Source organism: Marmota marmota, unplaced genomic scaffold, assembly GCF_001458135.2.
Source record: "Marmota marmota marmota unplaced genomic scaffold, marMar, whole genome shotgun sequence".
Lineage (NCBI taxonomy): Eukaryota > Metazoa > Chordata > Mammalia > Rodentia > Sciuridae > Marmota > Marmota marmota.
Window position 1 is genome coordinate 29,150,886 of NW_026000221.1, and position 17,373 is coordinate 29,168,258.

General features: G+C 45.5%; 1 protein-coding gene across 2 annotated transcripts in view; it reads left to right on the forward strand.

The window, feature by feature from the left end:
* Positions 1-347: 347 nt before the first annotated feature.
* The window catches only part of Abcc12 (ATP binding cassette subfamily C member 12), a 60,090-nt gene continuing 43,064 nt past the window's right edge, over positions 348-17,373 (forward strand). For both annotated transcript variants that reach the window (XM_015488807.2, XM_048792053.1), the window contains exons 1-9: positions 348-466; positions 2,509-2,664; positions 4,859-5,006; positions 5,293-5,526; positions 6,939-7,112; positions 7,515-7,662; positions 10,577-10,725; positions 13,023-13,130; positions 14,952-15,230. In XM_015488807.2, coding sequence (XP_015344293.1) covers positions 348-466; positions 2,509-2,664; positions 4,859-5,006; positions 5,293-5,526; positions 6,939-7,112; positions 7,515-7,662; positions 10,577-10,725; positions 13,023-13,130; positions 14,952-15,230 — 1,515 coding nt within the window. The remainder of the gene's footprint in view (positions 467-2,508; positions 2,665-4,858; positions 5,007-5,292; positions 5,527-6,938; positions 7,113-7,514; positions 7,663-10,576; positions 10,726-13,022; positions 13,131-14,951; positions 15,231-17,373) is intronic.

Here is a 17,373-nt window from a genome sequence, read left to right on the forward strand (position 1 = left end):
AGCCTGGTTTCTACCAGAAAACTCACAATAGGATTTTTTTTTTTTTTTTGCTCCCATTCAACCCAACAGGGGAAAAGAATAGGAGCAAAATGCTCTTACTAAGAAGGAAGTATCAGGATGGAGTTAAGGGATGTGGTGGGGCTTTGGGTCCTACTCCTGCATAAATGTGGATGGCGAGTTGGTAAAACCAGGTCTGTGGGGTCAATGCAGGGGATCAGGTCTGGGTTGGGTAGGAGCTGTCTGACTATTCCAGACGTCTTCATTTCTCAGTGAGCCTTCCCCATCTCTCTGCCACAGAGTAAAAGTGTCCCTAGGCTTTTGGCCTAGGGGTCCAGAGAGCCCTCATGATGGTTGGGGAAGGACCCTATCTTATCTCTGATCTGGATCGGCGAGGCCAGCGGAGGTCCTTTTCAGAGAGATATGACCCCAGCTTGAAGACCATGATCCCAGTGCGTCCCTATGCAAGGTAAGTCTGGAGGAGGATTGAAGTGGGGTCAGGACAGGATCTGACCCAGGGATAGCTGTGAGCCCATGAGCAGAGTGGGCACTGCCCTCCTCCCCCGCAATGTGCTGCTCTGCATGTTTGTCCTTTGTTCATCCACCCATCTGCCCATGTACCCACTTCCTGATCACTCAATTCCTGTCTCCTCCTGTCCTTTGATGAAGGGGAATCAAGAGCAAACATTAAAAGAGAGCTTTTCATGTGCCAGGACCTGCACAAGTGCTTTGCAAACATCTCATCCACTCTTCATAACCACCCTGGAGGTACTGGTATTGTCTTTATCTGATAGGAGAGGAAACCGAGGCACAAGAAAGGTTAAATAACTTGCCTGGAGACAGCCTTTACTTTTTAACAAACTTCCCCCAACACTTAGTGGCTTAAGACAATTGCCACGTATTTAGCTTATAATTTTATGGGCGGCCCATAAAGTAAAGCAACTTGGGCTGAGTTAGTTGGGGGTAGTTCACCTGGTCTTAGGCATCCGTTGCCCAGCAAGGTGACTGTGCTCCTGGGCTTGGCTGGCTGTTGGATAGGGCCAACGGGGCTAATTGGCCACTCCACCTTCCAAGAAGCAGGGATAAAGATTTAGGGAGAGTGAGACAGGGAAGGAATAAAAGGCAACATGGGATGGGCCACTGCTATAGGCAAGGGGGACTCGACTCCTGAGAAGGGTCCAAGCTCCTACCCAAAGGATGTGAGGTGGGAGCATTGACCCATGGTCTAACACACTCTTAGTTCAGGTTTGACCCTGCGGGGAATGAACTTCCTGCAATCATGGGCTGCACACTGGTGCACCTGAGAAAGCTCTGAAAAAATAATGGTGAATAGACACAGTGTGCATTTGAGAGGGGACACTGCCAGCCTGAGCTTGCTTGGAACCCTCTTCACAATATAGAGCTCGGGCATCTGGAATACAGCTAACATTCAGTAATTGGTAGCTAATGCTCTGTGTCTTTGACTTTTATTCTGTCTTACTCGATTAATTCCTCAAGGGCAAAAACATTGGTTTTTCTTCTTTCTTAGGCACATTTCCTTTTTCCTTCTTTCCTCTCTTTTCTTCTTCCTCTTCCTTCTTTTCTTCTTCCCTTCCTCTTCCTTTTATCTCTTCATCTTCCTCCTCTTTCTCTTCAGTTTCCTCCTCCTCCTCCTCCTCCTCTTCCTCCTGCTCCTCTCCATTTCTTCTTCCTGCCCCTTTGCCTTTCCTATCTCTCTCCTTTATCCATTAGGTAATACTTACGTAGCACTTTGTATGTGTCGGTGCCCTCAGTCCTCATAATAAGCCCAGAGTTTCCCTTCAGCTCTTACCTTCTTGGGACGCCTTGCCCTCTGTGGCATGCCCTGCTCTGGACTTTACCAGTCCCCTGGAAAGCAAAAGACAGGTACTTGATCCCTCTGAGGGTCAACTAATGGGTCTCTCATTTCCTCATTTATCAAATGTGGCAAGTGCCCTTCTTCCCATGAGATGATCATGAGGCTCAAGCTTTGGCAAAATGTTCAACAACCATTTCACTGAAAAAAAAATCATTGGTTTATAACACTTATCAATTATTGTTGTGTAAATACTCTACCATGGTCGATTTTGAGCCATCTATATGATGCTATTGAATACGAAGTTGGGAAGAGATACCCGGTACCATCCCATCCCATGGTATTTCCAGTATAAAGATGATAATAGATGCAAATAACTTCAAGAAAACAGATAATAGTAACATAATTAGGAAGTGATGAGATCTGAGTGTGGAGCCACCTTTTGTCTTTTGGATAATTTATTTAAATTTATGTAACTTAATTTTGAATATTGGCTGCATTTAGCAATTGACTTGCAAAATTCCTGAAAATTTAATAATGTCTCTCATGAGCTTGTATAAACTGGCCCCAGGGTGAATGAATGCAAGTCCCAGGTTCTAAGTGTGGCTGTAGTTATTATTGTGGTTACTAAGTCGAACTAGGGGGCCAGGGCAATGACCCCAACACCCAGAAACACTGAGTATTGCATTTGTCTGTAGGTTGGCATCCAACCCGGTAGACGATGCAGGGCTGCTCTCCTTTGCCACATTCTCCTGGCTTACACCAATGATGGTTAGAGGGTACAGGCACACGCTGACTGTGGACACCCTGCCCCCGCTGTCACCATATGACTCATCTGACACCAACGCCAGAAGGTACCTGAATTTGCTTCCGTGACCTGGGGAGAGCGCCAACCCTAGGAAGGGGTCCTGGGGTCCCCTCTGGGTGCCTCCATTTCCCCTGTATGGAACTGATGCACAGAGCAGCTGGTGATCCTGCTCAGTGCCTGCTCTCTGAGACCTGGGCTGACTGCCTGCCCTTCTTGCCTCAGGGGAGGTGAGGGTTGGGCAGAGTTGGTTGGAGAGCTCCAGTCTGAGGCTCAGGTCCTTCAGTTCCTTTGTAGAACAAAGGTGGCTGGAAACTCACTTTGCTGGATGTTGGTGGCCCTGCCAGGCTGCTGCATAGAGCTCTTGGCATTGTGTTGTGTTTCATTTTAGAAACCATTATTGGACTTCTGTATCACAAAAGGCACCTAGGCTGAACCCAACGTGACCACCAGTATTTGCCATTTTGACTTGTAAAAATGGAAATGTCATTGGTCCAAGCCAATTCATGTTCATTATAAAAATGTTAAAGCAACAAAATTTAAGCAGTGCAAGTATCCCTAGCATATTCTTGCTTCCCATTGCAGAGGTTAAACACTGTTAAAATGTTGATGCGGTCCTTTCCAGGATCTTCCTACTCTGATGAAACAGGCCCTGTGCCATCATCCTTGACAGGGCAATGCCTCTTCTTTTTCCTCCCCACCCACAGGTTGTGCTTTTTACATTTAAGGAAAAAAAGTGAAATATACTCTGTAGTTGTTCATCACTTTGCTCTTTTCAGTTGGAAATGCACGAAGACTTGTGCACACAGAGCCTTCACTTTTATTCTTTCCACCAGCTGCATTGAATGCTATAGTTCTGATGACCAAGAATGTCTTCAACAAGGAAGAAGTTCTCAAAGGCCCTTGTGATATTTTTCACCCTGTCTTTGGCCACATGGGGGTAAAGTACAGGGCTTAGTTTGGGGTAAACACTCAAAGGGCTGGGAGTGTTAGTTGTAGCCTTGCCATTGCTTCTAGAATGGTACTTCCCCTCATCTCTGCCCTGAAGCCATCTCAGCCAGTGGTAATTTCTAGATAGAATCTACTGTCTGGAGAAAGTTGCCAGGCAGCACTGAAAGAAAAGGGCTGAACCGGCGTTTGTGGAGTACTGGATTTTCCTTCCAGCTCTCTGGCCTGACTCTCTCGTTTTTCTTGTGCCCTTCCATCTACCCCACATCATCTTAGATCCTCTTCTATGCTGTCTTCTGTTTCAAAAGCTTAGACACCAAGCACATGCGGGCTACTCAATGATATACCCATCTCTAGTCCTGGCCTCTCTTCCGGATTCTGAATCTGCACACCTAGCATGACACTGCACAGTGACATTTGGGTGACTCACAAGCATCTATATCCAAATCTGAATTCTGTGTGTGTGTGTGTGCACATGCTGGAGATTGAACCCAGGGCCTTGCACGTGCTAGGCAAGTGCTTAAAACTACATTAGTGATCTCAGTCCCAACTTGGTAATCTTCTCCTCTTCCTCTTTTCCCTGACTCCTTAAACTTCCTTCACATGGTTGGTCAATCCAAGAAACTGGGATCCACCCTTCTCCATTCCGCCCATCTCTAATTCATGGGTGAGTCTTGCTGTCACTCCCTTCCACCTTTCCTTGCACCCACTACTGAACTGTGCACCTCCCACCTGGATGCCAATAGTCTTCTACTGTGGGATCCTTACCTTTCCCTTGCTCCTCCAATAATCCATTGCTTTCACAGCAGCTGAGCGATCTTTTAGATAAGTGAAATGGTCCTGTTATAGTGGCTTAAAAACCTGGGATGGCTTCTCTTGCACTTGAGATTGGAATACAATCTAATCTCCTCATGGAGGCTGTTGAGGTCCCGGGAGATGTGGCCTAGCTATGCCTCTCAGCCTCTTGATTCACATGCCACTCTCCTGTCATGCTGGTCTTTCAGATCTTGGAAGTGGACAGTCTTCTTTGCCCTGGAGAAGAGCTGGCCAGGAGGCAGTACAAGCAAAGGCAGAGTGTGCCCAAGTGCCAGCTGTTCAGCCCTGTCTAGGCATTGCCCTCTGCCCCTCCTGTAGGCCACCTGCCCAGGCAAAGAAGAAGGTGAATCCATGCTGCTTGTCTGAAGGCAAAGCACCACTCCCAGGAACAAGGGCTGTGTGGTACCCCCTGTCAGGGTGTGCCCACCACAGCAGTTTTAAATGGCAATGTTAATATCTTTTCTGTTCTTTCATCACAGATTTCGAATCCTTTGGGATAAAGAGGTAGAAAGGGTGGGTCCCGAGAAGGCCTCCCTGGGCCAAGTGGCCTGGAAGTTCCAGAGGACGCGTGTCTTGATGGACATCTTGGCCAACATCCTATGCATCATCATGTCAGCCATAGGGCCGGTGAGTGGGGGCAGCCCTTCTTCTGCCTTGTCTCCTAGGTCCCCAGCTGGGCAAAGCATGTCATTAGTTACTTTCTCTACGAACTGGTGGGTTTAGTACATTGTCATTATCTTTGTGCTCCTCAGGGGCGAATTTTCATAAAGTTAATCCTTGTCGAGCGCAGCAGCCACTGAAATTAATTAAAAAGTTTGCCTCATAAAGTCTGCTTGCTGACATTATCTGAGGCCTCATATACCAACCTCCACCCCCAGTGGCCCTCTCCTCTCTCCACCGCGCTGTTTTACAGACGGTTCTCATTCACCAAATCCTCCAGCACACCGAGAGCTCCTCCAGGAAAGTCTGGGTTGGCATCAGCCTGTGCATAGCCCTTTTTGCCACCGAGGTTACCAAGGTCCTCTTTTGGGCCCTTGCCTGGGCCATAAATTACCGCACGGCGATCCGGTTGAAGGTGGCCCTCTCCACCCTGGTTTTCGAAAACCTGGTGTCCTTCAAGACATTGACACACTTCTCTGTTGGTGAGGTAAGCTTGTCCAGAAGGAGTCTACTTTTGGAAAATTAATTCTTGAGTTTTTAAGATGTGTGAGAGGTCTGGATGGAGCACTAGCCTTTCTTTTGATTATCCATATCCTATCCATCATATTGCATTTCAGAGGGGGTGGGGACTCAAGACATGGGAAAAGTTCAGAGAAAGGAGAATTGGGTGACTTCCTAGTTACAGCTGGGACAGGCCTCCGAGGTGACTTCATTCTTATCCCTTTGGTTTTCAATGAAGAGCACAACCATAGGTATTCAATAAAATTGATTGATGGGTGGATCCAATAATTCCAATTGTGTAGCGTTTGGGATGCCAAAGCCATTATGAAAACCATGCCTATTGTACTTCAGAGTTGACATTTTCTTAAGCCCTTAATCCTCAGCAATAAAATCCTTGCTGCTTATTCAAGAAAATTCTCCTAATCAAGGGAACCCCAAGTGGTGCGAGTTAAGAGAAAGGGCTTGCCTGGCTCTTACAGTTGCTCTTTTCAGTGTGTTCAAAGAGTCCCACATCCATTATGATTAGATTCTGAAAGTAACAGAAACCCCCAAATAACAGTGGATTAACCAAGATGAATTTATTTCACCATTTAAAAGGAGTCTGGAAGAGGGCAATCCAGGGCTGGCAGGAGGATTTCAGGATCCTTCTCTTTTCTTCGTCACTGTCTTAGCATGTAGTTCCCACAATGGTTCAGGATAGACTCTAGAGATCCCAGACATCCCAACCATGTTTCAGATAGTTGGTAGGAAGAGGGAGAGAAAAACAAACATGGGTGTGTCTTCCAAGTTGGGTTGGTTCCTCTTTAGAACCCATCCCAACATCCCATGACACACTTTGACTTGTATCTCACCATGCCCTTCCCACGGTCACCCCTTCCACCAAGGAGGTTGGGAAATGTAGTCTTTTAGCTGGGCGCCATACTGCCTGAACTCTGCTGCCTAAGAAGGGCAAACAGATACAGAGTACGCAGCAAGCAGTCTCTCCAGCATCACCTAGATGGTTCTATTACTCTTTTTTTTTTTTTTGTGGTGGTGGGGTTATGGGGGATTGAACCTCAGGGGCACTTGACCACTGAGCCATATCCCCAGCCCTGTTTTGTATTTTATTTAGAGACAGGGTCTCGCTGAGTTGCTTGGCACCTCACCATTGCTGAGGCTGGCTTTGAACTCGAGATCCTCCTGTCTCAGCCTCCCCAGCCGCTGGAATTACAAGCGTGCACCACTGCACCTGGCAGTTTCTATTACTCTTTAAGTCATTCCTCTTCGGGATCCTCAGTCCAGAATGAGACCCCAAAACTCATCAGGTGCCCTGCCCCATTAGCTGTTCAGAAAACCCTCAGTTGAGGAGATGTTTGAGTTACCCTTCCCCAAGCCTGAACCCATGTGCTTTCTTTCCAGGTTCTCAATATACTATCAAGTGATAGCTATTCTTTGTTTGAAGCTGCCTTGTTTTGTCCCCTGCCAGCCACCATCCCTATCCTAATGGCCGTTTGTGCAGTGTACGCCTATTTCATTCTGGGACCCACAGCTCTCATCGGGATATTCGTGTATATCATATTCATCCCTATCCAGGTAATGGCAGACCTCTGCGATTGGAACCGCTCGCTGTGCATTTGCATTTGCGCTCATGGAATTGGATAGAAGGCTTCATTTCTTTTGCTGGCACAGTGTAGTTTTTGAAGAACTTGAATTTGAATATTTTGGGGGAAAAGGAGCATGCTCCTTCAGTTTGCCAAAGTCCCCAGCACTCCCCCCCCTTGCATCCTGGCAATTCATTATGTATCACCTGCCTGATCCCCAGCGGTTTCCCCCCAGGCCAGGTCATCTGCCAAATCTCAAGGGAAGGACTCGGCTGAGAAGCTCAGCCAACTTCTCAGAACTTTTCCTGGCACTAGTGCTCCAGTCCCTAAGTATTTAGGCCAACTGCAACTCAGCAATTCTCCCCCGAACACAGTGTTTATACCTTGCTTTCAGATGTTTATGGCTAGGCTCAATTCAGCTTTCCGAAGATCAGCAATTTCGGTGACAGACAAGCGCGTTCAGACAATGAATGAGTTTCTGACCTGCATCAAGCTGATTAAAATGTACACCTGGGAGAGATCTTTTACGAACACCATTCGAGGTAGGGTGAGAAACTGCTGAGAGAACCACTTACCCTGTAGAATGTGTTCTTCTAGGGAGTTCTTAAGGTTCCCAGGGCCAGGCGTTGCAGAAGTGAGTTGAAGGAACCCCCTGAGATGCTCTGCAGGTTCAAGGATTTTCCCAAGGATTATGGAGATTTTATAATCTTTATAAGAGAGCCAGGCATCTGTTGTGATGAATCCCAGGGTGAGCAACATATGGTTGTGATTTTACTGGGGCACGGGATCCTGGCATGACCAGTACCTTTGATAAAAGGTAAAATAATCAGTAAAAATAATCCACTAACATTGTAAGCAATCGAGGAGCTGCCTCAAGCTATTTCTTTGACTTATAAGAAATCTACAAACACACACACACACACACACACACACACACACGCTCACACTCACACACACACAAATCTCACCTGCATCAGCTTTGTGTTTGAATGGCCCACTGACTCAACATTTCTTGGGCAGATTTGAGGATGCATTTTTAGTTTTTTTTTTTTTAAAGATGATATTAAAAACTATTTCAATCAAATATAAATGCAAATCTTAATTGCAGGGACATTTCCATAACTGCTGACATGGACTCAGGTGGTTGGCCAATTAATGGTATGAATCACAGTTACAATCGACTCTCTGGATCTACGATGACACTTTTGCATCAGCGTGTAATTGGGGCTGAAGCTGTGGGTCTGCACATCAGGGAAGTGCTTTAGAAAAACCTGCTTCTGAGCTTGCTGAAGAAAGTACCTCTGACGGGGCACATCAGCCTTCCTACGGGACTCTCTTTGAGGGCTCAGACACACTTCCTCACATTCTGAACTCACTTCAACACAATCTCATTTGGTTTCATTAAGTTTCATCCCATTTTCAGCTCAACTCAATTTAACTCAAATCAGTTTAATTTACAAAAAAAAAAAAAAATCAAATTCCTACTATGTGTAAGACCACGGGAGTTACACAAATGATCAGGCAAAGGGTTTCTGATTCTGAGATTAAAGGAGGTTGAGATGACTAAGCTCAAAAACAGTCCCAAATTTGTTGGCTCTCTCTCTAGAATATACCCGGAATCCATCTGCTTCTCTCCACCCCACTGCCACTCCTGTTCAAGCCAATCTCCTCTCCCGGGCTGTGGTGAGGAGGTTTAGTTGTGCCCCCCTCCTGATTTTCACCTTCCCCCTCAAAACATTATGCACCAGTGTGACCTTTCAAAAATGCCAATTAGGTCCTGCAGGAAACTCTTCGGTGGTTTCTTAAAACACTTTGATTTTTTTCAAATTTAGATGTTTTGAATTAAGTCCAAATTCCTTATAGGTTATTGGGTCCTACTCGATCTGTCCCTGGTGAACACTCTGACCTCACCACATTTTAGTGCAGATTTTGAACCTTCTGTTTCTAAAGCAAAGTGTCTCACATCCCTCATACCTCAGGATCTTTGCACGTGCTATTTTTTTCTGCCTGGAACCCTTCTTTTATATGTTCACAGTGACTCTAATTTGATTTTAGGTCTCTTCTCAATGTGACTGACTCAAAGAGGCCCTCTGGACCAGAGCTCTAACCATGTCTGTGCTCTACCAATGCCTCTTCATCACTCTACCTTGGTCATTTCTTTGAGATCATTCAACAAATTTATAATTATCTTATTTAATTGTTTCTTTCTTTATTGTTGATCTTCCCCCACCGGAAGAGGGCCAAGACCCTATTTATTCCTCTATTCCCTAGCACCAAATGCAATGCCTATCATATAGTAAACATTGAATTAAAATGTGTTTGATGAGTGAGCACCTGAATTGATTATTCTGTAAGACAAAAAGGGGACGTGCCCCAGGGAGACCTGAGAGAGGCTGCCTGGAGCTCCCGGGGGGAAGCACACCAGGTGGGGAGGTCAGGAAAGGCTTCCCGGCAGAGGACAGGAAGGATGTGGACACACAGAGATCTGGGGCTTCCCCAGGTAGGAGCAACATCCTGGGGGTGGAGATGCAGGTGCATGCTTGGGAAAGTGGATGTTCTGGGGTGAAGGGCACATGGGTAGCAAAGCTCTGAATCCCAGTAGAAGTGGGTTCTGATTCTTCCTCGATCTCTTAAAAGGCAAACTGGTTAACTTGTTAAGGTAGTGTCCTCTCCTGTCAAAAGGGCCTCATAATAGCCTCTCGTCAGGGTGGTGAGAAGAACCTAAAGAGATGGGGCTGTGAAGCATTGAGTGGCGCACCTGGCTCGCGGAGAGCACTCAGTAAGAACAGCCGCCGCCGTTGCACAATTGATGTGAAAGGGCTTTTGCAGATGAGGCTGAAATTGGAGCTGAGAACTGTAAACACCAGGGGAAGATGGTTTGGATTTAATTTGTGAGCAGTGCAGAGTTCTGGGTACCTTGCAGTCTTACGAAAGGGAAAAATACTCTTTTGAGTGTTGGTGGCTGGTAGGGGACATCAGGGTCTGGTAGTCTCTGGGACAGCAATATTTATAAACTTTTTTTTTTTCAATGAGTTCCCAACATATAAAAGTTGGAAAATAGCTTATAAAGGTCCATACCTCAAACTTCAGAAGAGCTGAAGGAAACGCTGGGCTCCCAGGCACTCATTGTGGTCTGGGCTCTTCATTCGGTCACATTCCCTCTGGGCCCACCCCCTCCTCACTCCTGTCACTTACAGTCCTTGCCTGGCCCTCGTAGGCATCTGAGCCTGCGACTCTTGACACATAGAGTAACAGGACAGGAAGGGACCTTGGAAACCATCCAGTTATGGCAACCGACTCTGGCTTCACATCCCTGCTGGGTTTGGTCCGGGGCTTCTGTACCACTGGAATCACTGACCCTCATTTGGCGGAGGACCAGGCGGCACGGAGACGTGTCTTCTTGTTGGTGCTTGACATACAAAACAAGGCCACCTCAGACTGCTCTCTGTTTCACAGATATCAGAAAGAGGGAAAGAAAATTGCTAGAAAAAGCTGGATATGTCCAGAGTGGAAACTCAGCCCTGGCCCCCATTGTGTCCACCATAGCCATCGTATTGACATTCTCATGCCACATCCTCCTGAGGCGCAACCTCACGGCCCCTGTGGTAAGAACATCTCTAGACCTGGCCTCTTCTGTACCCTGCCCCTGGCAAGCCCCTTCCCACCTTTGTTGGACCCTGGCCTCAGAGCCCCCAATCACAATAGGCTACTAGGCCCGAATCCAGTCCAAAGTGACCAGGATTCCAGGAGATCCTAACCATGATCCTTACCCTCTGTTCATGGCAGGGCAGGGGTGCCAGTTAACAGTGGGATATAATTTTATGTCTGGAGAAAAGATAGAAACCAAAATAGCACCTGGATGTTTTATTCCTATGCTGTATACTACAAGAGGGAGAATTTGAGAACATTCCCTGGGTCAAAGGACTTGGAGGTCTTGGGAGAGGCAGTGTTGGGTTCTGAGCCCATCCCGCTTAGGAGCCAGGTCTGCCCACTACTTCCTAGCTATGAGTTAGGGCAAATCTTTGAACTTATCTTGCCTTGGTTTTTATTATCTTTTAAGAGGAGGATAATCGTCCCTATCAGTGCAGTTGTGAGGACTGAAAGAGTCATTTTATACAAAGCACGAAGAATCACCCCTGGCCCTTAAGTGCTGTATCAGTGTTTGCTGTTCTTATTAGCCTGATTCTCACCCGGGGCCAGGCAAAAGTAGGTTGCAAGCCACAGGGGGGAGCCACGATGAATGTGAGATGAGCTTGCTTTTTACAATGGACCTGAGCCTTCGAAGGTAAAGAAACACAGAGCCAGAGAGAAAATAGCCCTTGCCTTAAATAAAGAAAAAAAGCAACAAAAATATTAAAGGAAATGTCTTCAGGACAAGTAGTTGGAGGAAAGTAAACAAGGGTTAGGGAGAGAGACAGAGAGAGGGATAGAGGCCGAGAAAGAGAGAGAGAGAGAGAGAGAGAGAGAGAGGGAGAGATGCTTTTATTTTCTCAAGATCTTCGGCAGGTAATACCTCATACCCAGTTTCCTTTCTGGAATAGTCAAGGGATTTGAGCCCAAAGCTGAAATCAATGGCAGTGATGTATTGAAAGCTGATGAGAACACTGCCCAATTATTGCGCCTGCTTTCTATGATCCCAATTTGTTTTTCCTCCAATAAAGCAGTAGCACATCAAGAAAGTCAATTTGAAACCAAATTAAGTGCATATAGTTAATATTTTCTACTGTGATGGTTTAAAAAAAATTTAGATCCAAACCAAATTCTCTGAATGCAAAACTCTTATTTCTTTGGATTCAGAATCGCTTGCAGTTGCTTCTTTTGCTAGGACCATGTCAGTAGGAGGTCAGCTCAGACGTTTTTGGTCATGTCAGACAGCCCAGGTGCTCTGTCAACGAAGGCCTGGATTCCAGAGCAAAGGTGTTGTTTTGGGACCTGAGAGAGAATTGCTTTGGGGGTGTATTTAGGATGAGATGTGATAGGAGCATCCTTCATCATCCTCTTAGCAAAGTAAGTAGAATTAGTTGAAGCCTGGGGCCCTGTCCATGGGACCCTTTCAAAAGCAGGCAGCATCACTTAGGATTTGGTGAAGGAAGTTGTGTTATTAATTTTTAAAATGGGTGGCTGGAGAGAGGCTGCTAATTAGAAGTCAGACAGATGAGAAGATGAAGTCTCAGAGATGAGATCATGCACCCCTGGGGTACCCAGAGAAGGGAGGTAACTTGTTTTCATTCACCCATAATAATTACCTACTAGGTAAGATTCAGAGAGCAAGAACCCGAGGAAGACAGGAGGTGACTTTTGGGGGAAGTGCAATGGAACAAAAGCTCTCAAATCTGGCATTGGTGTGTGTGTATGTGTCGGGGGGAGGCAGGGCACAGAGGCCAGGTACTGAGAGCAGGAGAGCCAAAGGTCAAGTCAGCAGGGGCAAGCAGATCCTTCTAGGGAGCCTACCACTTCCATCCCTGGGGTTATTATGTGTGGTGTGGAGAAGGGAACCTTTAGTCCCAAAGGGTCAGATGGCCCTGAAGAATAAAGAGCAGAGAATGACCTAGGAAAATCTGCACATTGAATGGTCTAGACTTAAAGAAGAATGTGGTGTGGATGGAGATTTCCAGAAGTATTCAGTTAAAAGGCCTCCCTTCTGGTTCAACAGAGACAAGGGGATACATTTCCTACCATTATGGTGAAAATTCAGAAGCAACATAGATGAGGATTCCACTGTCCCTAATTTTCTAAACACATGGTTTCTGAGCCATGAAATGAAAAAACCAAAACGTTCCTCTGTGAATCCCAACTGTGCTACCATTTTTTATCTCAGTAAGTTTAACCCCCATGGATAGAATAGTTTAGAGTCAACACAGCTTCCCCTCCTAAACCCTTGTGTCTCTCTTTTGTTCTTCAGGCATTTAGTGTGATTGCCATGTTTAATGTAATGAAGTTTTCAATTGCAATCTTGCCTTTCTCGGTCAAAGCAATGGCCGAAGCCAATGTCTCTCTAAGGAGAATGAAGGTATAACTAACACTGGGTGAGTAGGGAAGAGAGATCTCATTTCTGGGTGGGAAAATTCTCAGATCTGGGGATGCTGCACCAATCCACTGGAGAGCTGGGTCCCCTGTTGGGTTGACATTGAGAGAAGGATATCCATTTAGAGTTAGAGCAATAAATAAGCATGGAGGAGGGATCCGTGTGAGTTTTATAGGTGTTCTGCCCTTGTGGGAAAAATAAAATAGAATCTCTGTCCATGGAGATGATGTTCCTGACCTTTACTCTTGATCCAAACAATAAATTTAAGATTGTTCTAGCAGTGGGTATGGGTTTGCTCTGTTGCTCTGAATCTTCCCCCCCTGTTTACCTAGTTTGAGCTGCGATGGGTGTGATGATGGAAGTGATAAAGAATAAAGTGACCTCCATTTAGTCACATTTTATTCACTCATCAAAGATTCACTATGTGTCTTCTATATACAAAGCATGTGGGAAGTTCAAATATAAGAGAGTCTTTACCTCAAGTGCCCCCATTCTGATCTAGGACCGGGTACACTAGTAATTTATGTACATGGTAAGGATATTAAGTGACATGCAAAAAGTATAGACAAAAGTGGTTTTGAAGTCCAGGTGAAGAATGGAGAAAAGGGGCATGCTAGTCAAGAAAATAGCACTTCAGATATTTAGGAATTAATCATATGGTCCTACTCACCCAAACCAGGCATCTGGAAATCAGCATCTTGGGTTCCCATTCCCATACCTCTCTTCTCACTCTCCACATTCAAGAATTTAGAGCCCTGTTGAGTCACCTCCTGATCACTATATGCTCCCCATTTTGAGAGGCACCATTGTAAGAAATGTTATTGCTTTCTAAAGGCAACACCAGAATCACCACCACCACGTGTATATTATTACAGCTCTCAGAGAGCTGTTGAAATATTGGCTCCATAATGGATTCTTACATGCTTGAAATTCTAGAACACTTGTCCCCTCCAGGACTGACCTCAAGCCGTCCATCAATGGCTCCTTGGTTTTGTCTCTGTTGTTTCCCAGCCCCTTCCTACTTTGAGCCCTGTGACTCAAGTACTCCTGAACTTCTTGTTGACGCCTTCCCCCCTCCCTAACAACAAACCGTGTTCTGCAGGCATCCTTATCTCTCCCATGTTGGGTCCTCCACGCACAAGTTCTCACCCTCCCTCCCGTTCCTCATCTCTGCCCGTGTAGCACCTGTACAGACTCAGATTGGTCGTCAACTACGTGGACCTCCAGATGGGGAGACAAGTGTCCCTTCTCTGGAAATTACAGTGCTTTGTCCTTGTCACATTTCACTGAAACCATCTATGCATGTTCCCATCTCCTCCCAGACAAGGACAAGAACCGGCCTCATTTTACATTTGCATTTCTGCTGTTTATCCCCTAGCCAGGCACATGGTAGGCACGTGGCAAACACTTGGTTGAGCAAGGCGGAGTGGGGATGTAAAAAGAGGACACAATAGAGACTTAAGCACATGACCTTGGTTTTACATACATTAGTGTCAAACAGAGAAGTTCCACAGCCAAAGGCAGGCAAAGGCGGATTATCTAACACATGAGTGTAAAATGTAGCTAGAATCAGCATTCTCCAGTGTAGGTGACCCACATGAGCCTCATGGTTAAAGAGGCATCTGTCCCAGAGAAAATGTAATAGTGGACTATTCTTCTCCCGGGGAAATAACTTCAGAATATCTTTCCTGGATTTCTTGGGTAGAATCACCAAGATTGTGATTTGGGGGTCATTAGAAGAAATATTGGGGAGATTCTTGCAAATGGATGACATCTGCCCATCTAATTTTGTCTCTTTACTCTTAGAAAATTCTCGTAGATAAAAGCCCCCCATCTTACATCACCCAACCGGAAGACCCAGATATTGTCTTGCTTTTAGCAAATGCCACCTTGACATGGGAGCAAGAAACCAGCAAGAAGAATAACTCAAAGAAAGCGCAGGACCAGAAAAGGCACTTTGTCAAGAAACAGAGGCAGGAGGTATACGCTGAGCACAGTCCATCGGCCCAGGGAGCTGCTGGCTCAGAGGAACAGAGTGACAGTCCGAAATCAATTCTGCATAACATAAGCTTTGTGGTGAGAAAGGTGGGTGTGTTAGCTTTGCATTTTATAATGAAACACCTCAGACAATTGACTTCTAAGTTGCTTTGGGCTCATAGATCTGGAGGTTTCCATCCAAGATTGGCAGCCCCTTGGCTTTGGGCCTTTGGTGAGGGAAGCTCATCCTGGCGGGAAGAGTGTGGAAGAGCAAATCACTTGCATCATGAGTAAGGAGACAAGAGAAAGAGAGATCAGGTCCCACATCCCTTTTGAGGGCATGCCTCTAATGACCTAAGACCCCTCCATAAGACCTCTTCTCCTAAAAGTCAACACCACCTCCCAATAACATCACCAAGCCTTTAACACATGGACCTTTGGGGCCCTTTTGATAACCAAACTGTAGTGAGTCTAAAAGTATGGCCTCCTTCCTCTTGTATGGCATAGCTATGGCCTTCTAAAATTCAGTTTGAGCTGGAAGCAGTTGCAGGATGTCTCTCACCAGATTCTTTGTTGCCTCCCCCACCCCCAACCCCAATTTAAAAACTAGGTGGGTAAACATTGGAGACATTCTCCTCAAACTTAACTTCTGGAAGATGACTTCATATTAGTACTGGTTTTCAATGCCTCCTTTGGAGCCAGATGCAATTTTGAATGGACAATCCATTTCAGGTAGTTAGCCTCAAACTGACTAGCTTTTTTATTAGATTTTTTTTCTTAACATTGGAATATTAAGATAAATCATAATAACGGACAGGAGCACTTACTACTTACCAGGTACATAATTAACTCATTTAGCCACTCCAATAGCCTTACGAGGTAGGCACTATAATACCCCCACTTTATCATCGAGGGAACTCAGGTGTCTAGGAAGTTAAACAACTTGCCCAAGGTCAAATGGCAGAGGAGGACTTGATACACACAGTGCCAAACTCCAGAGTTTATACTCTGAACCACCATGAAATATTGCTCTTGTAAAAAGTAAAATGAGATCCACAAGCAACCCAGAACAAAGCCAGCGAAGTCAGTCAGACACTGTGGGTCCTCCCTTTCCTCAGGACTGAGATCAGGGTTTTTAGATGAAGCTATGAATTTAGGGAATTCTTGGCTTGCTCTTGCATCTCCTGCATGTATTTTCTTGCACTGGGAACCTGGCATTAGCATTCCCAAGGTGGAGGTGTTGATTTTGCTACAGAGGGCTCAGCATTAATCTTTTGCCTAGTATTTTAATCTCCCATCTTGTTGACTCTCTCTCTCTCTTTCACTATGCAAATACCATAGAAGGAGAGGTTCTTATTTATTATGCAATGTTAAGCTTAATAGCAGCGTGAAAATAGTACCTCTTGAGGCTGACAAGACTGTCTGCCACATATTTATTGAAAATGATATCTGATATTTGTGGACTGAGTGCAGTTGAGCTCGGGTCTCGGTTAAGTGCTGTTGAATGCAGCCACTCTGCCTTCTCCTCTCTCTATTGTGGCCTCTCTGGTGCAGCCCCTGACTGCTCCAACCCTGCTTTCCCAGTTGCTTCAGAAAGGCCCTAGCAAACTGCCCCCATATAAAGAAACTGCCATTTAACTCTATCATTGCTTTACTCCAAATGCTCTTTCAGTATGTTGGTAATGTCTGGATCTGTACATCAAGAGCATGGCCAATATTTTGTAAAATAAGCAGAAGCTATAGTTGGGGGCCATACAGTGAACATGTGGGTTCAGAATATGCTTCTGGAGACTTATGGACCTTGGTTCCAGTACCAACCACTTGACTTTGAGTATATTGCCTGAGCTCCTGAAATCTCAGTCTTTTTATCTGATCCATGGATTTTATAATAGTACCTATTTCACAAGGTGGTTGTAAGAATAGACAGACTCATAAAAAAAATACTAAGCTCAAATTGTCAGCTGATGTCAGCACCTGCTGTTGCCTTATTTCCTTTAACAACAATCATGTCCAGCTGAAGTGCTGCTCTTAAATGTCCTAAATTTAGGCCATCTGTGCTTTCCCAATTCCATTAGAGTCTATCCTCCAGGATGAGGTCAGGGTGTGTTGTTCAGAATTATGTCCTTAGCCCTGAGCTCAGGGCCTGGCTCAGATGTTCCCAATAATGTTTGCTAAGTGAACACATAAAATAATCAGAAGCCTGGAGGATGCAGGCCTCATGGATTTTCTGCTGAATATAAGGATAGCTCTA